The sequence below is a fragment of the Balaenoptera borealis genome, assembly GCF_965194805.1.
Source record: "Balaenoptera borealis genome assembly, chromosome: 10".
NCBI lineage: Eukaryota > Metazoa > Chordata > Mammalia > Artiodactyla > Balaenopteridae > Balaenoptera > Balaenoptera borealis.
Genome location: NC_138874.1, coordinates 10,222,959 through 10,247,774, shown reverse-complemented (window position 1 = coordinate 10,247,774; position 24,816 = coordinate 10,222,959). Strand labels below are relative to the sequence as shown.

General features: G+C 41.1%; 1 protein-coding gene across 4 annotated transcripts in view; it reads right to left on the bottom strand.

The window, feature by feature from the left end:
• Positions 1-15,579, bottom strand: part of B3GALNT2 (beta-1,3-N-acetylgalactosaminyltransferase 2) — a 51,985-nt gene extending 36,406 nt beyond the window's left edge. The window contains exons 1-2 of one of the 4 annotated variants that reach the window (XM_082407668.1): positions 15,214-15,579; positions 3,634-3,781 (exon numbers count right to left, since the gene is read on the bottom strand). In XM_082407668.1, coding sequence (XP_082263794.1) covers positions 3,634-3,781; positions 15,214-15,325 — 260 coding nt within the window. In that variant the 5' untranslated portion in view covers positions 15,326-15,579. The remainder of the gene's footprint in view (positions 1-3,633; positions 3,782-15,213) is intronic. The other 3 variants (XM_082407667.1, XM_082407666.1, XM_082407665.1) reach the window with 3 other exon arrangements.
• Between the last annotated feature and the right edge of the window lie 9,237 nt (positions 15,580-24,816).

Here is a 24,816-nt window from a genome sequence, read left to right as displayed (position 1 = left end):
CATCATTATATACCTATTATCTGTCAATTATGTGCTCCAGTCTTTATATCAATAAAATTTATAATAAACATATACATACATATAAGCATGCTTTTCTTCAGAGAGCCAGTGAATAAACATTTACCAGCACAGGTACCTGCAGATACCTCAAACTCAACAAATCACAACTAAGCTCCTTCCCCAAGAAACCTGCTCTTCTCATCTAGTATCAATACATTTTGTCTTGATTGATGACTTCATTATTCTCCAAGTTAGAAAGCTAGCAACCATCCTAGAGTCTTCTTCCTCGTTCTACATGCAATTACCGTATTTCCTTAAAAGGTCACCACTTTAGACAAGGACTGCTAAGGGGCTGAGCTAAATAGGTCTCACCGGCCCCCTGAACTCTCAACACGTTGTTCTGCACAATCTGGTCACTGCCTACCTCTAACAGTTGTAACAGTTATAAGCCCTCCCTTCTTTCCTTTTTATATGATAATCTTGCTCTCTCTGCCTCTCTTTCCTTCCCTAAGTGCTCTCTCTCACACTCACCCACAAACACATATACTCCCTACCCCATAATCTCTGCACTCCAGCTACACAGAACTGTATGGAATTTTCCAAACACTCCAAGCTACTTTGTATCTATTTAATTCACAGCACATATAACATTTTATTACACTATTACATCTATTTCCTTCTACTAAACTCCAAGCCCCCATAAAGACTCAGGCTATAGGTATTTATCTATGTATTCTACTATACATAGTATATACTACCTGTATACAGAGGATACTTAATAAATACTTGTGAAATTGACAACTTACAGCTTCACTACAAAGGCTTTTAATTAAATAGCGTCATTGAAATATATGTGGAGTCTGGCTCCAGTGAAATGCAAGACCTGAGAGTAAGCCATAACCACAGAAATGCAAAAGCTTTCTTTTACGAACGGCCAATTAAGGCAGAATACCTTTTATAAACAACTAGCATTTAGAATAAAAGTATAAACAGAAATGAATAAATGTGTTAAATTATTGCAGATATTTACCAAATTTGCTTTTTTAAGCTACCTTCAATAGTTTTACTAGATCCACAAAATTACTCTGCCCCAGGAAGAAGTTTCTGGCTAATATCTATTTTTATATAGGTATCCCATCATTTTTATAAAACAAGTCAACAAGCTTCTAAATTTAAAGTAAGAATGCTATGATAACAAATAAATTACTGGTGAATGCCTGAATGTTAATTCTACTCGTTATATTTAGCTCTGAGTCATTCCCTCAATAGTTTTTGAGTGTCTTACTCTGTGCCAAGTTAGGTTCAAGGTGCTGGAAATACATCAATGAAAAAAGCTGAAGCCCCTATGATCATAAAAACATAGTCAAGTGGGGAAAGACAAACAATTTATAAATATACAACTAAATATAATAAACATGCTAGTTGGTGATATGTATTACAAAGAAAAATAAAGTCAAGTAAGGGAAGACAGAGTTGGAATAGTGCTATGATATCTAAACAGAGACCTGAAGAAAGTGAGGAAGTGAGCCATGAGGACATGCAGTGGAGGAATGGTACAGGCAGGGGAAACAGCAAGTGCAAAGGCCCTGAGGCAGGAGCACATTTAGGGTACTGAAGCCCAGTGAGGTGGCCAGGGCAGGGAAGTAGATGTAGATAAGGTCAAAGACCACAGTAAAGACCTGGGATTTCACTCTGAGCAAGAAGAGAAGTCAGTGGAGGAGTATGAACAGAAAATTGACATAATTTGACTAATTTTAAAAGGATCACTCTGGCTACTGTATGGAAAATAAAACACAGGGGATCAAAGGTGGAAGCATGAAATTCAGATACGGAGGCTTCTGCAATAGTCTAGGTGAGGGGTAATGGTGGTCTAGACCAGGACGGTGGTTCTGATAGTTGTGGTAAAGGTGTTGAGAAGTTGGATTCTGGATACAATGTAAGGTAGTGCCGAGAAGATATGCTAATGGATCCGATGTGGCATATGAGACAAAGAAGGATCAAGATAACACTGTACTGTGAACTGTAAAAACCTCATATTTTCCTGACGCCTCAATATCCCCACAAACAGGCTGGAGCATCCCGCCCAGATGACCAGGTCCACTCGGGTGACGAGGCTGGTCCCTGCCACAAGTTCCCCTTCTTGCCCTCCCCTGACAGTGACCTCGTGACATTCAAACCCAACAATGAAATCCCTCATGCCTTTTGCTTGTACACTCCACCCTGACCCCAAGTAAAGACACCTGCCCACGGGTCGTCACTCTCTCTTGGCTCCCCGCCTGCTTCGGTGAGCCCGTTCCTTGGACGCTCTTCCCATTTGGCCCCCCGTGTGGTGTGTCGGGCCTCCATCTCTAGGACCTGTGAGTATGACAGATCCTTTCACTTCCGATGCCTCTCCCAGTGTAATTCCCATTGCCGTGCTGGAGCGACCCTTACAGACCCCACAAGGGGGACTCACTCCTCCACTCACAACTCAGACACCAAAGTTTTCATCTGAGCAACTGCAAGAGATGGGTCATTATTTTCTGAGATGGGAAAGGCTAGAGGAAGTGCAGGTTTTCAAGGTGGTTCTGATGGCCGTGATGACTCCGAGGCCTTTTTTTCACTTGCTGGGTAATAGGTTCTATTATCATTGCAATCCTGAACTAGAGAAACCTGTCTTGAAAAGGAATGAAAGCTGCTATGAGTAAGATAGGAAATCTATAAATGTTCACTACTGGTGACAAGAAAATTCACAATTGTGATTCCCTCGTATAGCTACTCAGTCACAAGCGTGCCAGCTGAATGCAATCCTGAGGGCCTTCTCTGCTTATCAGTGACTTTGCATAAGCAGAGAAGAATCGTCACATAACTAGAAGTCCAAACTTCCATGCTTCGCTTCCACTAGCCCTTCACTATATAATCTTCAGAGGCTGCTTTCCCTGAGAAGACTAAGGCCTTGGGTTCCTAACCAACAACCGAGCCATCTAATGTCAACATGTGACGTGCTACCGAAGCTCAGGCCTGGAAGGGTGGTCGGGAAAAAGAGTATGGCAAACTGTACAAACTGCAGATCACACACAACCAAATGATACAGAACTGAAAAAAATTAAGTATATCTCTTTTGGCTTAAAATCTTTGTTAAATTTACTTTTTGGGCTCAACTACGTGGAGGAAAAGCAAAACGAAATAGTCATTTCTCTGAGGAAAAGAAGTCACATATCTGAATTAACATCTCTGACTCTCCAAGAAGAGATTTTTCAGAACACTTATTCAATACGTCATGCAAGATGTGAACCCAAGAAACCTACCGTTGGGGCTTCCCTGGTGGCGCACTGGTTAAGAATCTGCCTGCCAATGCAGGGGACACGGATTCGAGCCCTGGTCCGGGAAGATCCCACACGCCGCGGAGCAACTAAGCCCGTGCGCCACAACTACTGAGCCTGCGTGTCACAACTACTGAGCCCATACGCTGCAACTACTGAAGCCCGCACACCTGGAGCCCATGCTCCGCAACAAGAGAAGCCACTGCAATGAGAAGCCTGCGCACTGCAACGAAGAGTAGCCCCTGCTCGCCACAACTGGAGAAAGCCCACGTGCAGCAATGAAGACCCAATGCAGCCAAAAAAAAAACAAAAACAAAAAAAAGAAACGTACCGTTGACTTAATGCTGGGCGTTGTACTAAATGCTTCAGCCAGGTGCTTCTTATCACATTGCGAAGTTCATGGTTATTGCGGGCTGACAGCACACCAACTACCACATCATAATGACTAGATTTCCACTGGGGAAGTAAGGCCAACTGATCTAGAAATAAGCAATAGTAAATTAGAAATGTCATTTCTCAATTACTGTTAAGTTCAATATGTAACATAAAAATGTTTATTACAAGATAATATAAATATATGTTCATATTTGCAGAAAATACAAATAAATACAAAGAATAAAAAACCTAAAGCACTCATAAAACTCACCATCCAGAGATAACCACTACTAACATTTTGGTGCAGAGTCTTTTTGCTTCCACACCTATGTATGTATTCGTGCTCACCCAAGTATATATGTAAATTCTTCAAAACAAGTAAGATGTTTCTGATAAGAATCAGTTTGGAAGGTCAATGTGGCATAAACCATACAACAGTAGGCAGTAAGAGCCAATTATAAAATGCTGGCTTTTTATTTTAGTTATAAAAGTTATTTAACTCCTTGAGCCTCAGTTTCCTCAAGTAGAAATGGGTGTAATAATACTTCTCCGAGTTGTTGTAAAAATTAAATCATATAATGTGTATAAAGGTTCTGGTTTGGTAGCAGGCAAAGAGTGGGCATTCAATGGCAACTAACAACAACAACAAATGTGCTGTCAAAGGTGAAGTCCTACATGAATATTAGTTATTAAGTTTGGGAGATGAAGTTGAAGGACTACCATGCTGGAAAGAATCAGAACTCTTATTCATGCCAATAAATTCTACAGCCAGCAAATATTTATCACTTGAATAGTGCAAAGGATGAAGGAAGGGAAACGTTTTTAGTTAAAAAAAAAAAAAAAAATCAAGGGACAAGTCATTTTTTACTATCATATTTAATGCACAGCATTACATTTTAAAAATATGTCCTTAGAGGGAGCTCCCTGGTGGCCCAGTGGTTAGAATTCCAGGCTTTCACTGCTGTGGCCCCAGTTCAATCCCTGGTCAGGGAACCGAGATCCCACAAGACGCACACCACCCCCACCCCAAAAAACTGTCCTTAGAGAAAGACAGAGGGAAAGATACTTTGTCCCTGTTTTTCATCACCAGTTTCAAAGCTTGAGAGCTACAAGCTAATATATAGCTCTCATTAGGGATCCCATTTCATCTCTTTCTTCTGCAGTGGAAACTGATCCCACAATGTTTCCAAAAATAAATTACTGCAGGCCAGAGAGCTTTACTGTATTAAATGAAATGTTTTTATATGCCATAGAATCTAGGTATTCAAAAGACAACAGACATGTTGATATTTCTTCAAGGGAGAATAATTTAAATGCTTATGTAAAATTGGCAACGACAACCTAGTCCCTCCCCCTACTTTTTCACAGAGAAATATTAGTGGTAAGTACACTTTATAGACAGGAGTGAGGAAAATGCAGTAACCAGACATATCTGACATTGATTCTACAGCCAACATGCTGCACAGTATCAGTAAGAAGTTACTTAAATCCTCGTGCCTCAGTTTCCTAATCAGAGAAAGCTGATACCGTAAACAGTCTTTAGATACTCTATTTCATCTGTTTCAAAATGTCTTCTCAAAAGATTAAAAAGCTTTAAAAGATTAGAAGAGCAAAAATTATATGCATCCCAAATGCCTCATTTATCTGACTTCATGAGAAAACAAGGTTGCTGCACAAAAGTAGAATTTCAAAATAACTGAAACATCCCTTTAAATGCCAAACATCACTACCTTATTTTTGACGGGTAATCAAAATAAATCTTTTAGAGATGGATTACATGAAACATCATTTAACCTTTTCTTGATGACAAAATCTTCTTAAAATTTTTCTCAAATTTCTCTCTTTATCATTAATTCTAGTCGCAGCTTCAGTTCAAATTCTTACCTTTCACCTGGACCTACAAGGCTATCCTAATAGTTTCTCCCAGACTTCTCCATGAGATTTTTCTAAAAATAAATACATAAATAGACACGAAGATAACCATGTGGTATGCGAAAACCTCATGGATTATCGCTGAAAAGTACTTTAATCTTATTCCACCTCTCTCTGCCACTGCCAATCCTCTCTGCTTCTCATCCACATCTTAGCTGCTTCTACTGAACTGTGTTACTTTTTACATGCACTTCTCTTTTTCTTGCAGAAGAGAAGTACATGGCAGATTCTGGTCTTTTAGAGAACTTCTACCTCCAGAAATACTGAAAAATAGGTTTTTAAAGGCTTGACCAAAAAACTGTTAGAACTGATAAACAAATTCAGTAAAGTTACAGGATCCATAATCAATATACAAAAATCAGCTGTATTTCTACACAGTAATAAACAATCAGAAAGAGAAATTAATAAAACTCCCAATTTCAATCACATCAAAAAGAATAAATACCTAGGAATAAATTTAACCAAGGAGGTAAAAGACCTGTACACTGAAAAGTATAAGACATTGATGAAATAAATTGAAGAATACAGAAACAAAAGATATTCCATGCTTGCTGATCAGAAGAATTAATATTGTTAAAATGTCCATACTAGCTAAAGCAATCTACAGATACAGTGCAATCTCTATCAAAATTCCAATGGCATTTTTCAGAAATAGAAAAAAAAAATCCTAAAATTTGTATGGAACCACAAAGACCTCGAAAAGCCAAAGCAATCTAGAGAAAGAAGAACAAAGCTGGAAACACCATGCTTCCTGGTTTCAAACCATATTATGAAGCTACAGTACTGGCATTAAAACAGACAAACAGATCAACGAAACAGAAGAGAGAGCCCAGAAATAAACCCACGCGTATATCAATCCATTTACAACAAAGGAGCCAAGAATGTACAGCGGTGAAAGGACAATCTCTTAAATAAATGACGTTGGGAAAACTGGACAGCCACGTGCAAAAGCATGAAACTGAACCACTAACTTACGCCATATACAAAAATCAACTGAAAATGGATTAAAAACTTGAATGTAAGACCTGACACCATAAAACTCCTATAAGAAAACATAGGCAGTAAGTTCCTTGACATTGGTCTTGGCAATAATTTTTTTAGATTTGACACTGAAAGCAAAGGCAACAAAAGCAAAAATAAGTAAGTGAGACTACATCAAACTAAAAAGCTTCTGCACAGCAAAGGAAACCATCAACAAAATGAAAAGGCAACATACCAAATAGGAGAAGATATTTACAAATCATATATCTGATTAATATCCAAGATATATAAAGAACTCATACAACCCAATACCAAAAAACAAAGAATCCCATTTAAAATTGGGCAGAGGATCTGAATAGACATTTTTCCAAAGAAGACATGCAGACTGCCATCAGGTACATGAAAAGGTGCTCAAAATCACTAATCATCAGGGAAATGCAAATCAAAACCACTATGAAGCATCACCACACCTCTTAGAATGCCTATTATGAAAAAGATAAGAAATAACAAGTGTTGGCAAGAAGGTGGAGAAAAGGCAACCCTCATGCACTGTTGGTGTGAAAGTAAATAGATGCAGCCACTAAAAAATGAAAAACAGTATGGAGGTTCCTCAAAAAATTAAAGATAGAACTACCATATGATCCAGCAAAACCACTTCTGGGTATTTACCTGAAGGAAATGAAAACATTCACTAGAAAAGACATATGAATGGGGATGATATGCATGATAGTGAACATGGGGGTGTTTGCTGCAGCACTATTTACAACAGCCAAGACATGGCAGTAACCTAAGTGTCCACTGATGGATGAATGAATAAAGAAAATGTGTTCTTTATACACAATGGAATATTATTCAGCCATAAAAAAGAAGGAAATCTTGCCATTTGCAACCACATGGACAGACCCTGAGGGCATTACGCTAAGCGAAATAAGTCACACAAAGACAGGCTGATACCATATGAACGCATTCATATGTAGAATCTAAAACAAAACACCAAACTCATAAATACAGAGAACACAGTGGTGTTTGCCAGAGGCTGGGTCTAGAGGGTAGGCATAATGGGTAAAAGGGGTCAAAAGGTACAAACTTCCAGTTATAAAATAAACAAGTCATGGGGATGTAATGTACAGCATGGTGACAAATAGTTAACAATATGGTATTGCAGGGAATTCCCTGGCGGTCCAGTGGTTAGGATTCTGGGCTTTCACTGCCGTGGCCCGAGTTCAATCCCTGTTTGGGGAACTGAGATCCCGCAAGCTGCACGGCATGACCCCCCCGCCAAAAAAAAAAACCAAACAACTGTATTGTATTTAAATGTTGCTAAAGAGAGTGGGTCTTAAAAGTTCTCATCACAGGAAAAAAAAATTTGTAACTGTGTGTGGTGACAGATGTTAACTATACATACTGCGGTGATCATTAGAGAATACATACGTGTATCAAATCATTACGCTGCACACCTGAAACTAATGTAATTTGTCAATTATATCTCAATTTAAAAAAATATTGGTTTCTTCTGCCACGTACCATCAATGTAAATCAGTCCAACAGACCTGTGAGTAGTGTGTCACACAGTATAAAACTCAAAGTGGGGAGTTCCCTGGTGGTCTAGTGGTTAGGATTCGCCACTTTCACTGCTGTGGCCCAGGTTCGATCCCTGGTTGGGGAACCGTGATCCCGCAAGCCACGTGGCACAGCCAAGATTAAACAAACCAACCAACAAACAAACAAAAACTCCTCAAAGTGGATGCTGTGTAAGAATGCTGCCCAGCTTTCCAGTTCCCCCCCTACACTTTCCTCATCCTCTGCTCAATGTTGCAAGTACAGGGTACCTAGTTTGATTCTGGTGTCTGAAAACAGGCAACAAAAACAACAAAAAAACTAAGAAGTGAACATGAGACAAAGAATAAAGACAATTCGCAGAAAAAGAAATGCAAATAGCCAACAAACCTATTAAAAAATGGTTCAACTTCACTAAGAGTCAAGTTTGAATTACAGCAATAATAAGACACCAGTTTTCTCCTACATTCAAACTGACAAATATTTTCTTAAATGATAATACCCAAATGACTGATGTTTTGATAGAGGTAGTTATTTCAAGGAAATGGCTACTCTCCTATGCTGCTAATAGCAATGTAAGTTGGTATAGTATTCTGCAGGAAATTTTGCCAATATACATCAAATACCTCAGAATTGTATAACTTTTGTCCTTGGCTAAGAATACTTTTTTATAGGCTAAGGAAATAATCAGTGATGCACTAAAAGATCTCTATTCATCACAGTGTCATTTCTTAACAGTGAAAAACTGCAAAATACATGAATGCACAAATAAGGCATCAGTTACATAAATTATGGTGTATCTATATGCTAGAATACTATACAGCCATTAAAATTGTTTTAAACATTTCATTAAATGCTGTTCTACATCTTATTAAGTAAGATAAGCAGGCTGTAAGAACTATGTACATACTATATGGTTCTATTTACATAAAGTACAAAGCAGGCAAATGTCTGCCACTAAAGATCAGGATCATGCGTACCACTCCTGGCAGCGATAAGAAGGGAGCATAATGGAAGCTTCTAAGGTGTTGGTATTTTTTCTGTTTTTAATTTGGGTGCTGATTAGCTGGGTGATTCAGTTTGTGAAACTACATCAAGTTCACATTTACGTGCACTTTTCTGAATGTACATTATATATCAAAAAAAAATTTTTAATACTAAATAATTCCCCCAACCATGTTTTACATGTATTGATACATTCAAAAATTGCCCAGTATAGATCATGTTTCTTTCCTTTTTAAAAAAAAATTTCAAAGCTTTTCTATAAAAAATTTTACTTTTATAAGAAAAAAATGTAAATCATGGAATGTGAACGATCTATTGGTGACAAATTCATTCATACTTTCCCAGTTTTCTCCTCTTGATTCATTCCTTCAAGACTGAGCACCTCCTATGTTCACTGCTTTAGATGGCAAATACATAGCAATAAACAAATCTTCATACTGTCAAGAATAATTAAAACCCCACACAAGCTCCCTGAAGGCAATGACCATTTCTCTTCTTTAATACGTGGTATATCCTGAGAGTCTGGCAACCTGCTAGACTCTGCACTGAAAGTGGACATCCAGAAGTTTATTAAAGACTCCAAAACTGACTGCTCAAAATAAGCCCAAAGATTCTTAAAAATTAGACTAAAATTTCCACTCTCATGTGCATGTCTCACATGACACCAACCACAAACAGGCAGGAATCTTGGAAATGAAGAAAACATGCAAGTTCACCACATATCTACTGATAAGGACAATCACTATACACACTACCAGCGTGCTCTCACCAATTTCAGGTACCTCCCCAAACACCTCACCAGCAAGGACATCAGCCACCTCCACACTACCATTCCTCTCTAAAATTCAGAGTGCTCACGAGGAATCAGGCACTGTTCTGGGTGTTTTATTAACTGAATCTTCACAATAACCCCGTGAGGTCATCATTTTATAAATAAGGAAACTGAAGCACAGAGACCAGATTAGCATATAGCGATCATTTAGGACGAGGCAGCCCTAGGCGAAACTGCAAAGCAAGCTCAATTTGTCTTTGACCTTCTGCTTGCCCCATGTCGGTTTCCATTTAACAAACTGCGAGCACCTTGACAGCAGGGACTAAATACCTACTGCTCTAAGCATTTGTTGAATGGATCCGTTTCTTTCCTTTCTCTTTGGTTTCCTTCTTTCAAAATATCCTAGAAAGAGAAGCCTCTTTTGGTACATCATTTTTCTAAATTAACTATTAAATAATTCCTGCTAAGGCATAACCCCAAATCAATACGTTATCATTGAGATATCCTGTATCTTTATTCCCTAGCCCAAATGGCTGTCTCCACCTCCATTTTCCTCTCCTCACCCCCTAGCTGTGCTGGATTTCACAACAGGAGATCTGCTGGCTCTTCAGCAGCTGTTCTCCCTGACTGGGTTTCACCTGTGCAAGGTGAGCTACTACATTAGAGTAGTACCACGTACTAACACAACTGACACACTTCATTCATGCATTCAGGTTCCTGCCCAACTATGACCTCTTTAGAGCGGCCTCCCCTGACCTCTCTACTAATTTATTTATAAATTTATTTATTTTTGGCTCCGTTGGGTCTTTGTTGCTGCGCGCGGGCTTTCTCCAGCTGCAGCGAGCGGGGGCTACTCTTTCGTTGCCGTGCACAGGCTTCTCGTTGCGGTGGCTTCTCTTGTTGCGGAGCTTGGGCTCTAGGTGTGTGGGCTCAGTAGCTGTGGCTCGCGGGCTCTAGAGCGCAGGCTCAGTAGTTGTGGCGCACGGGCTTAGTTGCTCCGCGGCACGTGGGATCTTCCCGGACCAGGGCTCAAACCTGTGTGCCCTGGACTGGCAGGTGGATTCTTAACCACTGTGCCACCAGGGAAGCCCCTTACCTCTCTATTTAAAACAGCAGCACATCATTCTCTATCCTCTTACACTGCTTTATTTTCGTCACCACACTTATCACTCTCCCCTATGATATTTAATAATTATTTTCTTATGTTCTGCCTTCCCTTTTGAACTGTAAACTGCATGAGGGCAGGGACTTTATCTTGATTACTGCTGTAATCCCACACCTACAACAGGAGTTGGCACAGAGGAGGCTCTCAAATATTTGTAGAATCAACTGCAAGTCAGAGGGCCTTTTTTAACATTCAGGGGAGGTAAATCTCCCTTTCGAAAAATACTGCCACGACTTAATGAGACTGAAGACAGACAAAGAGGCAGGAGAGAAAAGAGAACAAAAACAAAATTTAAAATGTAAATTCAAGGGAAGAATACTTAACAAAGTCTTGGGTTTTCTCTCTCACTCTAGGCTTAAGGGATAAGGGCTAAAATGTAAAAATGCTCCAATTTTTTGGTTTGAACTGGTGACAACACAATGAGAAAAGAATTTGTAGGAAATTTTAGCAATCAAGATGCTTCTACTGTTTTTAGTTTTGAAAGTACCAAAAGTGCAAAACGAAAGTTAGGACTCTGCAAGGTTTCACTTAGATTAAATACTCTATTTAATTTATTATTTGACTAGATGCACAATATCCATCTAAAGTCAAAGTTAATTTACACAACTAGTACTGATCTCCTCACCGACAGCCCTGCCCTTTCCAAGGTCTACTTCCTAGTTTCCTTAATCTAGCCTGGTCTCACAGGACAGCAGATACGGTATCACTGAAACACTAACGGAGGGGGAAAAACTTATCTCAAAAAGAAGAAACATTTTTTTTACAAAGTTACTTTTAATACTTTTAGGTGAGCCCCACAGGAATAAAAAACACTGGGAAGAGGTAACCCCCTCACGTCCAGGAGTGGCCCAGGGGAAGACTGGCTACCTGAGGGGAAGGAAGCACAAAAGAGACCCCGTGCAGACTCAGGGAAAGGGAATGTCACTGGGGCTGGGAGCTGTGAGCACTACAGGAGAAAATGTGAGCATGGTGGGACTGGCTCCAGGCACACAGGCAAAGGGCAAAAGGGTTGGACATGAAGCCACAAAGCTTCCAGAACTAGAACAAATAATTTTAAAATGTGTATGGAAACACAAAAGACCCCAAATAGACAAAACAATCTTGAGAAAGAAGAACAGAGCTAGAGGAATCAGGCCCCCTGACTTCAGACTATACTACAAAGCTACAGTAATCGAAATGGTATGGTACTGGCACAAAAACAGACACATACGTCAATGGAACAGAACAGAGAGCCCAGAAATAAACCCACACACTTATGGTCCATTAATCTATGACAAAGGAAGCAAGAATAGACAATGGGGAAAAGACAGTCTCTTCAATAAGTGCTGCTGGGAAAACTGCACTGCTACATGTAAAAAAATAAAATTAGAACATTCTCTAACACCATATACAAAAATAAACTCAAAATGGATTAAAGATGTAAATGTAAGACTGGATACTATACAACTCCTTGAGGAAAAAATTGGCAGAACACTCTTTGACATAAATCGCAGCAATACGCTTTTGGATCCATCTCCTAAGATAAAGGAAATAAAAGCAGAATTAAACAAATGGGACCTAATTAAACTTAAAAGTTTTTGCACAGCAAAGGAAACCACCGATAGAAACAGGAAGACAACCTGCCAAATGGGAGATAATATTTGCAAATGATATGACTGATGAGTGATTAACATCCAACATATATAAACAGCTCATACAACTCAACATCAAAAAAACAAACAACCCGATTAAAAAATGGGCAGAAGAAATGAACAGACACTTTTCCAAAGAGGAAATGCAGATGACCAACAGGCACATGAAAAGATGCTCAACATCCCTAGTCATCAGGGAAATGCAAATCAAAACCACAATGAGACATCACCTCACACCTGTCAGAATGGCCATGATCAAAAAGAACACAAATACTGGGGAGGATGTGGAGAAAAGGGAACCCTTGTACGCTGTTGGTAAGAATGTAAACTGGTGCAGCCACTGTGGAAAACAGTACGGAGATTCCTCAAAAAACTACCATATGGCCCAGCAATTCCACTCCCAGTTATATAACCTAAAAAAAAACCAAAAACACTAATTCCAAAAGATACATGCACCCTAATGTTCACAGCAGCATTATTTACAATTACCAAGATATGGAAACAACCTAAGTGTCCATCAACAGATGAATGGATAAAGAAGATGTGATATATATACACACGATGAAATACTACTCAGCCTTAAAAAAGAAAGAAGTTTTGCCATTTGCAGCAACATGGATGGATTTGGAGGGCATTATGGTAAGTGAAATAAGTCAGAGAAGGACAAATCCTGTATGATATCACTTACACGTGGAATCTAAAAGATATAACAAACCAGCGAATATAACAAAAAAGCAGCAGGCTCACAGATGTAAAGAACAAATTAGTGGTTACCAGTGGAGGGCGGAGGGGCAATATAGGGGTGGAGGAGTGAGAGGGACAAACTACTGGGTGTAAGATAGGCTCAAGGATGTGTTGTACAACACAGGGAACAGAGCCAATATTTTGTAATAACTGTAAATGCAAAGTAACCTTTTAAAATTGTATAAAAACATAAAAAATAAATTTAAAAAAACTAAGAAATTGTCAGGGAGGCCTACTAAGTTTTCCGCTTGAACGTACGGTTTTCGCTTGTTTATGGACCCTAAAAGATATTTAGATCATAAATATCCTAAGTATGCTCTACAAGTAAATTCCAGTAGAGCTCACTCATCAGACAGAAAAGAAACTTGTAAAATGCAAAACCCAACAGGTGTTACAGAGCACTATATATCTATAGCACTTTCCTCAGCTCCATTTACAAGACTCTAAAAAACAAAACAAACAAAAAAAATCCTAACCTGTTAAGTTAAATGCCCTGTAACACTGCACTTTCATTAAATCATTTAAATAGTATCTTAATTCCATTCAGGTCACACAAACAGCCTTTTCAAAGAACTTGTGGCTTCTCTAATAGAAAAGGATTTTAAGAGACGGTTACCAGAATAAAGAACTCCAATTATAACAGTGAGGTTTCTTTGAGGATTGCCAAATTAGTTTCTGTACTTTCTACTTCTAAGTTAAGGCAGAGAGCCATCTCAGAATTGCAAATATTCAACTCTAATTCTTAAAAGTATTGCATAAGAAAACAACTGTCTTGGGGAGAAGTGGTAAGAAAAAAACTCCCAACGTAGTTAAAAACCAAAAACGACTATTACCTCATCTTTAAAACAGCCTTCTAGGCTTCATTACACGTCCTAGGGCAAGCCCTTAAAAAAGAAGACAAGAAAAAAAGGGAAACCTGAAGACGTCTTAAGAGCGGTGGAATTCATTAACAACAACAGAAAACCCCCTGGGCTGTGGGCACAGCATTCTATTTCTCAGGCTGTGATGTGAACATGAACAAAGGTTTCTTTCTCACGAGAGAATAACTTTTAGAGCAAATGGGGAAGACCATTAAAGAACTTGATATTTTCGTGTATATTTCACTCGCAGGCTTTTGCAAACCAAGTTCCCAGGAACAACTCCACTCGCAGCCATGCCTCGATCTGTTCAACCGACTTACATCACAGTTTTCAAGGAACACAAAGTACAGTATACTCTCAAAGCAAAGTTATTCCTTAAAAGCAAAACCCAGCCACCTTTTAAAACACGCACAAACGTGATCCACGGCCCGAAGACCTCAAAAGTCTTGACCGAATAAGACCAACACCTGGGGAGGAAGAAAGCAACCTGGTAGTCCGACCCCGGGCGTGAGCAGCTGCCGCTTGCGGCTGAAGGACACGCGGGGCTTTGCTCCCTGGGCAGGCGGGCAGGCGCCGGGAGACTCGGGCCAGGCCTGGGGACAGCCGGAGGGCTTGCAGTCGCGGGCACCGGCTTTGTGGCCATTAAGAAACGCGGGGAGGTGAGAAGCGGCCGAGACGCGAAACGAGAAAAGCGCCCTCAAGTTTGCCTGATATTAACGCCTCGAGGATGAAAAGGGCCGTTTGTTTCATCGGCGGACCGTCGTGTCGGGCCTCCCCCCGCCCGGGACTCCCGGCGGAGCTCCGCGAAGGAAGCCGCCGGGAGGCTCGGAGCCGACCTCCCCCCCGCTCGCGGCCGCCCGGCCCGCCCCGCCCGGCCCCAGGACCTCACCTGCCCGGCCGGCCCCCGAGGCGCGGGCGGGCGGCGGGGAGCGCAGCCGCAGCCAGAGGTGCAGCGCGGCCCCGAGCACACACGGGCACAGCAGCACCAGCCAGTTTCGCATTGGCCGCCCCCGCCTGCTCCACCTCGCACCCCCGCCGCGCTCCGGGCTCTCCCGCGTCCCCGGAGGGAACCTGCAAGTAGGGAGGCCGAGTGCCGGCGGCCGACTCCCGCGCTACGACTCCGGGGACGCCCGCCCTCGCGCCCGACGCCGTCCAGGTTCCTCTCGGCTTCGGGCCCCGCGCCTCGGCTTCCTCAGACCACCAGCGGCAGCGGCTCAGCCGGGCGGAGCCCCGCCCCCTCCCCTTGGCCTCCCCCCGGCCCCGCCCACCTTTTCTCTCGCTCGCCCCGCCCCCTTCCCTCGCGTCCCCTCCCGCTTTCGTCGGCCAGCCGGGAGCTGAAGTCCCGCTCTGGGATCAAGCAGGGAGTGCCCCAGTGATCCAGTGACTGGAAAACCACACTTCCCATAACCGCACGCACTCGCCTCCGTCACTCGGCGGTTGCGGAGGCAGAGCGCGAGGCCCCACACAGAGCATGCGCAACCTTTTTCGACGTCTACTGCCCCCCGGCGGCCGAAGGGAGGTAGTGCCGGGCGACCCCGCGCTTCGGGGCCGCCCCCACCCGGGAGGGAAACACAGCTGAGATGGAAGGTGCTGATTGCCCAAGATTGAAAGGGAGATCTAAGGGAAGGCTTTTTAAAATCACGCAGGAGCTTCCTTATGCCGAATGCTAGCCTTGTGTGGGAGATGGGATCTTGCGGACGCCGGAGATCGGGGCGAGGCAGCCCAGTTGCCTTCAGCTGTGAATCATCGAGTATATTAGTTCTGGTGCAGTGTGTACCCGGCTCTTTGCCCGGTCCTGTCCTCTAGCAACTCAGGATGAGTAAAACCGCGCCCAGGGGATCAAGCTGTGGAGTACCACAGCGACGGTCCAATCGAGGGTAAAATTTCACGTGCCCGGGTGTCCAACCAGCGCTGGAAAGTTGCGAGTAGAACGAGGCGCACGCACACCTGCTACAGGACGTGAGCCGGAAGGGCCGAGGGGACGCGGGCTCCGAAGCACCTGTGGGCAGGACCCCTGCAGCGCTCCTTAAGGATAAAGTACTGCCCACTGGCTCGAGGACTTGACCCCTCGCACCCGCCTGCGGCCAAACACACGAGTGCCCTGGTTGAGGCCGTGTGGGTGAAGGGGCGAGACGGTCAAGGTACCGATGTTAAGACGGAGGAGAGGAGGAAAATGAGCGCCTGGCTTGTGGTGTTCCGTTTATTTGCTTTTTAAGTTTTCCCAAATTGTGGAAACAGAAGTTAACTAGATTGTTGGGGAAAGTCTTGGTTGAAAGCCACAGAAAATCCACTTCAAACAGGCTTAAGGAAAAAAGGGTAATTGGTTCAAGTCACTGAACAGTCCAGGAGGAGACGTCTTAGGCACCGTCATAGTCCCCTCGAGTGGCAATTTAATTTCAGCAGAAATTAAAATTACTTTTTGATTGTTTTGTAATATGGCCTGTATTATATTTAATTTTAAAATTTCTTATAAGTTGTATAAAAGCTATAAGCCTAAAGAGTTACTACTGTATGTTTGTACTATTCAAGTAAAATAATAAAAATAATTTAATTAATAAGGGGTCAGAAGTAACTTTTCCCCTTTAAAGAGATTTGTATATTCATTGGTTATCTATTGCTACCTAACAAATTACTCCCAAACTCTTAAAACGACAATAATCATTTATTATGTCTCACAATTTCTGTGGGCCAGGAATTGGAGAGCTAAATTTTTGTTCAGGATCTCCCATAAAGTTGCAGGCAGATGTCAGCTGGGGCGGTAGTCATCTGAAGTCTTGACTGGTGCTGGAGAATCCACTTCCTAGGTGGCTCACTTCCATGGCTGGCAAGTTGGTACTGCCTTTCCGCCTCTTTAAGCTCCTCTCTAAGTAGGTCTCTCCAGTGAGCTGCTTTATTATTTTAAAAAATATTTATATTTATTTATTTTGGCTGCAGGATGCAGGTCTTAGTTGCAGCATGTGGGATCTTTAGTTGTGGCATTCGGGCTTCTTAGTTGCAGCATGCAAACTCTGAGATGCAGCATGCATGTGGGATCTATTTCCCCGACCAGGGATCGAACCCAGGCCCCCTGCATTGGGAGCTCAGAGTCCTACCCACTGGACCACTAGGAAAGTCCCTCCAATGAGCTGCTTTAGAGTCCCCACACCATGGCGACTTGCTTCCCCAAGAGTTGGAGACCCAAGAGACCGGCGGAGATGGTGCAATGCCTTTTATGATGAATGCTTGGAAGACACACACTGTCACTTCTGCAGTCAACACAGACCAGCCCTGATTCACTGTGGGAGGGACCACAGAAGGTTGTGAATACCAGGAGGCAAGGGTGATTGGGGGTCATCTTAGAGGCGGCTGTCGGCTGTGGCAGTATGTTATGCAAATATGAGAAACAATACTGTTTGTAAACAGTTTTGGGAGTCTTCAGGGCCCCTACGTATTCTCCATGGCCCCTGAATACCCTGAAGACAATGAAGAACAATTTGTCATTCTTGTGGGAAACATGGAATTAGTAGGCTGTGATCTTTGTGGCTCCTGAGCAAACGTCCCCAAGATCCCTGCGCCCTTTTCCCAGAATGTTTACATATTGCAATAAGGAAGGAGAATACGTAATGTCTACATACTCCCTGTTAGAAGTTATTCTTTGTTTAGAAACTATGCTAACCTGCTTTCTACATTTCAAGTAAAGAAATTGTCAAGAAAGTAATAATTGGTTATCACTAAGGGTGTCTTGTTTTTTATCCTCAAGAAAAGTATTAAAATGCTTCTCTTGAAATCCTAAAATTTTCATTTTGTGATTAAAGGTTTATAACGAGTTAACCCCAAAAGAGGAATAATCCCCAATTTAGGCAGATCTATTAATTCATCAGATACTTATGGAGCTCCTATTATGTGCCAGGCATTTTTGTAGGTGCTTGGGATAAACTGATGAACAAAACAAAGGTCCTTGTCCTGTGATGGTGGCAGCAGGGGCAGACTACAGACTATAGATATAATAAAGAAATACATTTTACTGGCACGTGGAAGATGGTAATTGCTACAGAAAATACGAAAAGTAGAGCAGGGTACGGGAATTGGGAATGTGGGACTGACATGGGGCAGGTTGCAGTATTAAATAGCAGTATTTAAACAACTGTTCAGAATTACAAGGAGCACTAAAGGGAGGAATAAAGAAAACCATCCTAATATATTAACTAATCACAATGTTCCTTCCAATTACCAAGACGATTTAACCTATGAAGGAAACTTCACTGGCACCTGACAGGCCTTTTTAGCATCTTCATTTCTCACCACAGTGGGAGCTGCCTGTATCAACTGTTGATAGGATCATCAGTCATCATTCCACCTACTTGTTATCTCTTACCACCTGAAAAACGTAAGTGGGTAAAGATCGTAAGAGAGGCAATCCATATAATGGAAAGAATAAAAAATGTAAAACCCAGAGATAATGTAAACAGTCTGTGGAGTGAACAAGTTAACAGAGAATTAGAATTAGGGAGAGGCAAACCAAAGGGGGTTGGTCACTCTGATTGCAATTAAGTGTGAGAAGGGCTATGAGAAAGGAATCACAGAGAATGATGGCAGCACAAAGGAGGAGTTATCTGACCCACCCCACGGAGTGGCTGCAGGATTGAAATAAAAGGGACCAGAGGGTGGGGAGGGCATTCAAGAGCATCCTAGGCAAAAATAAATAAATAATAAAGACAACCCCCCCAGATGCCGAGGGGAAAAAAAAAAAAAAAGACAACCCCGAGACAGTGATGACATGGCAATTAGGGAAATGCAAGCAATCTGGTAGGACCTTAAGAAAGTTAGGACTGGGGAATGGTGAGGAGGTGATCATCATGTGCTATGCTAAGGAATTTAGATTCTATCCTGCAGGCTCTGAGGAGCATTTTTTTTTTTTCTGACTACAAAAGTAATACATAATTATAAACAGGAATTTGGAAAATTCAGAAGAATATAAAGAAGAAATTAAATCACACCAAATACCAATCATATATTGCTTTTTTCCATTAAAAAATATTTGCAATCAGACTGTAAATACAAATTTATATCCATTTATTTTCACCTAACATAGAACATAAGCATTTTCGCATTTAATTAGTAGTCTTAGAAAATATAACTTAACTGTACAATCATTTGTTCACACTATAATTTCTTACCTGTTCTCCTCTTATTAGATGTATAGGTTGTTTCCATTTTTCTACTATAATAAATAATACTGGCACTTCTGCGCATAATACTTTACCCCCATTTCAGATGATTTCCTTTTTAAATATTATTCTAAGGCTCTTTGTACATACTGACATTGTATCAATGTGTATGTCTGCCTTTAACAAGTACATTTCTATCTCATCCTACCTACCTTAGCATTTAAAAAAAATTCTTTTCTAATTCAAGGGGCGAAACGTTTCTTCATTAGTGAGATTAAATATTTTTATGTTTATTAGGTGCTTCTATTTCTTCTTCTGTAAATTATCTGTGTATTTTGCCTCTTACCTATTTGTAAGAGCCCTTTATATATTAAGGATATTAATCCATTATATTTGTTGAAAATATTTTTCTCATTTTTCTTGTCTTAATTTTATGACTTTTTGGACATAAAACATTTAAAATTTTTATGAATACAAATAATCAATATTTTCATTTTTTCCATATTTTAGGATATTTCTAACCATGAGATCTGATCAATACAGGCATACCTCAGAGATGTTGTGGTTTCTGTTCCAGACCACTGCAGCAAATCAAATATCGCAATAAAGCGAGTTCTATGAATTTTTTGGTTTCCCAGTGCATATAAAAGTTATGTTTACACTATACTGTAGTCTGTTAAGTGTGCAATAGCATTATCTCTAAAAAAACAATATTCATTCCTTAATTAAAAAATACTTTGTTGCTAAAAAATGCTAACCATCATCTGACAACTCAGGGTTTGGATAAATACCCAGAAGTGGCATTGCTGGATCATATGATAGTTCTATTTTTAATTTTTTGAGGAATCTCTATACTGTTTTCCATAGGGGCTGCATCAATTTACATTCTCACCAACAGTGCACAAGGGTTCCCTTTTCTCCACGTCCTCGCCAACACTTGTTATTCCTTGTCTTTTTGATGAAAGCATTCTAACAGGTATGAGGTGACATCCCATTGTGGTTTTGATTTGCATTTCCCTTATCGTTAGTGATGTTGATCACCTTTCCATGTACCTGTTGGCCATCTATATGCCTTCTTTGGAAAAATGTCTATTCAGATCCTCTGCCCATTTTTTTAAAACAGGGTCCAATTCTTACTTGCCAACAGCGAAGGAAAAATTACCCTTGAATATCTCTTAAATAGCCAAAAAAGCATAGTATGTGTGATTTTGTGTATGCAAAAATCTGTGGATTTTTTTCTCCTAATTCTTTGTCATTAATGTTCCCCTGCAGCTCTTCAATCATTCACTTTCTTCCCCAAGGAAACCATCTTGCCTAGTCACTTAAACAATAAAGTTCACTTCTTTGGGCCAATAGTTAGGAAACCTTTAAAACCAATCACATTCTTTTCAAGGGTTTTAGGACTACTTGGCAGCCTTCGCCTAGGGCACACACTGTCCAAGTAATGTGTACTATTTAAATGATTACTTCTCTTTCTTTTCCAGCCAATAGTTGAATTCTTTTAAGTTAAGAATTAATTTAAATGATGTGGCAGATAATCTTTGCAGAAGACAGCCTTTTTTCCACCACCAGATGGAACTCTTTCAACATCTCAGTCTGAGGCATCTTGACTCTTGTATTTTGATTATCCTACTTGTTCATCAGGGCTTCTCCGAGAAGAAGAGGAGAATAGATACTACCAAATTGTCTTACAAAATGGAGGCTGGTGTAAAGGGAACAGAATGAATAAGAAGGAGAAGAACAGGGGATGAGGTTAGAGATGTAGTCTCCAGCAAGAAGATGATATAAATCATGAAAAGGATTCTCACTTTCACCCTGAAATGGAGAGTACTAACTTGATGGCTTTGAGTGGAGGAGTAGCACGATCTGACTTATGTTTTAGCAGGATCGCTCACATTGCTGTGTGGAGAATGGACTGGCTGACGGGGTGGGGGGGGTGGTATCTACCAGGAGCAGGAGAGGAAGAAGAGGAGTGTCATCTGCACTCTGAGACAAGCTACGGAAGCAAGGGCCAACCAGAAGGTGGAAGAATGCATCCAGACGGGAACTAAATGGACCAGGTCTAGCTGAGGGGTGCAAAGGGTAGACTGAGGGGACGCAGTGGTGTACCACCCAGATCCCCCTTTCTGGACGGAGAGCGGACTTCCGATGAATCTCAGTTGTATCTCCTTTTGGGAACTGCTCTTAGCTGAAGGGTGCTGCCTTGCCCAAGGGTACAGCTCTCTCCCCTGAGGCAACCTGCGTCCAATGACGAGTTAAATAGGGGTGAAAAGATTCGGGGTAACTAAAGAACCATACCATGGCCTCTGTTGCAACTGCATCCCAGTTCAACTTCTTCCTCTGCCCAATCCTGCTTCCCTCACTCCCTTATACATGTCTCCAAGAGCAGTTCCCAGTAAACCTCCTGCACACTACCTGAGTTTGAGTCTGTTTCCCGGGAAACCTGACCTAAGACCGTGATTCTGTTAAAACGTAAATAAGACCATCCCATTTCTCAACCTAAAATCTTGCAAAGGGTCATCAGTTCACTCACAGGGAAACCAAAGTTCTCATAATGGACTACAGGTCCTCTAACCTCATCCCCTATTGCCCTCCACCTCATTGCCTTTGTTCCAGAGCCATATTGGCCTCTTTGCCATCCCCTGAATATGACAGGTACATTCCTGCCTCAGGACCTTTGCACTGTTTGCTCCTTTGGCTCTTTCTCCAGATATCTTCATGACTCACTCTTTCTACTCCTTCAAGTCAGCTAAATTGCTGCCTTCTCAAGGAACCCTTCCCCATCCTTTCCACTGAAAATTACAACCTCCCCCCACCACTCCTAACCTCCATTATTCTATTCTACATCACTATCACCCTCTAACATACTGTCCGATCTACTTATTTTTTTTTAATTGTCCCACATAGAGCAGGAGCTTTTCCCCCTCCATTTTGTTCACTGCCATATCCCAAAACATGGCACTTTGTAGGAGTTGCATAAATATTTCTGAATGAATGACTGAGTGAATGAATGTAGAAATCCTTACCAAGTTAACTGTAGTAATCCATGGCGTGTGGTTACCCAGGGATAGTGTAGCAGGGACACAAGCTTATAGGTACAAGCAGAGGAAGAGGAAATTACAAAGGACACTGAGAGGAAGTCAGAATACAGGAGGAAAACGGGAGAAAGTGTCACAGAAGACGAGGGTGAGGTGGGGAGGGAGGACAAGCGAATGTGAACAGTGCTGTCACTGTATGAAGTGAGGTAAACACTTATATAGACTGAATGTGTCCCCCACATTCATATATTGAAATCTAACCCCCAACAGTGATGGTATTTGGAGGTGGGGCTTTTTGGGGGTAGTAAGGCCATGAGGCTGGAGCCCTCATGACAAGATTAGTGCCCTTATAAGAAGAGGCCAAAGAGCTAGGTCATTCCCTTTTACCGGTTTCTACAACAAGAAGTTGGCAATCTGCAACCGGGAAGACGGTTCTCACCAGAGCCCAACCATGCTGGCACCCTGATCTCAGACTTCCAGCCTTCAGAACCATGAGAAATGAATTTCTGTTGTTTATAAGCCATCCCGTCTATGGTACTTTGTTATAGCAGCCCAAACTAACTAAGACAAAGACAGAAAGGTGTCTACTAATTTGATGTTGCTAGGTAACTCACAGTTTTAAGCTAGTTAGGGTACTGTGAGCTGAGGGAAGAATAATAAGTAATGAAGTGGAAATGGTATACGGATTACTTTCTCACGAAGCTTGGTTGTGAAGACAGGAAAGAGGAAGATCAGAGCTAGGAGGAGGGCTCAGAATGAAGAAGTGTATGTGCATTTAGGTGGGAGTCTAAGACTAACCTGAGTATTTTATATGATGTATGGAAAGAGCCAGTAATAGCCATATAACTTATCATCCACATCAGAGTTTTGAGAGAAAAAGGGGACAGAACAAGCGCTAAATTGGATAGATGCCAGGACACTGGGGAATTTCTGTAAATGTGGACATAGGGTCACCCCATCCAAAGCTCAGGTTCTCCCTCCAACTCTTTCCTCCTTGCACTTGGCAGGCGATTGCATTTTCTACCGGTAGGTGGCAGTAAAAAGCTTGCCTCTTTTTGCCTTTTTGTTTTTGTTTTTGTTTTGAAAAGGCAACTAAGTATTGATAAAGGTCAGTTTAGCCCCAGGCGTATGCTGAAAACAGATTTCAATTTAGATTTTACTTTGGGAAAATTCATTTTGTACCTTTTTATGAAAAGAAACATCTCTATCAGTTCTCAAAGAGGAAATAATATTTGAGCAATTATAAAATATGTTAGTTGTGTTGTATTTTCTGAGTCATTCTACCTTTAAAAGATGAACGTCTCTCTTCCTCCTAATACAGAATAACTTCTACCAATGTTCAGCAGTTCAGTTTCAGTACGTGCATTGCTCTATGAACACACTTCTTATTCGTATACATAAATTTTTAGCCAAGTCCAATTTTGATAGATCTTGGGGGACCTTGCTATGGAGAGATTATAAATATTTTTAAATGATTACATATGATACCAAAATTCTTGCTGTAAAGATAAGACTAGAGATGTCAAAAGAGAAAAACTTTTAGAAGTTGAGAATGGTAAAGTGAAAGAGCACACATTATTCAGGCCATTCTGGCAGAAACTAATTATCAAAAGACTTAAAATTCAGAAAACTTCTTAAGAAAAAAAAAAAGAAAACAGAATTAGAATAATTCTTTGCAGGCCCATTAGACAAAGCTGAGTTCAAAACCCAGATTTGCATTTATGAATTATGTGACCTTGAGCAAGGAAAATACTTAACCTCTTTGTCTCAGATTCCTAATCTGTGAAATGAGACTCAGAGGGCATAATTCAGTGAGTTGTTTTGAACATTAAATAAGAAGACATATGGGTAAAGTCGATAAATGTGTTTCCTGCTCTCCTCTAAGCATGAATATGAAGACAGCTAGACTAAAATGAGGCTAATGCAACCTTAACCCTTGGAAAATGTATCACAAAGTTAAGAAAATGAAATTAATTCTAACAGTTGCTTTAAAACAAGCAAACAAACAACAACAACAAAACCCCCAAAAGGACTGGACATACATTAATTCAATTTTTTCAACTTTACAACTTGATCCCAATTATTCAGGTACATCTTGACCCAGGGACAAGTTTCCCTACAAGGGAATTTGGGGACAAAAATTGCAACGTTTGGACTAGGGCCAGAATTCAAACTTCGAGGGCTGAGTCTTCTGCCTTTTTTAAATTTAAGGAGCTGCATTACTCTGTCACTTACTCCATTTCCTCTTCAGCTTAATGGAAATGCTAAAAGCCATCCACAATATCAACCATAGCAAATTTCATGGCT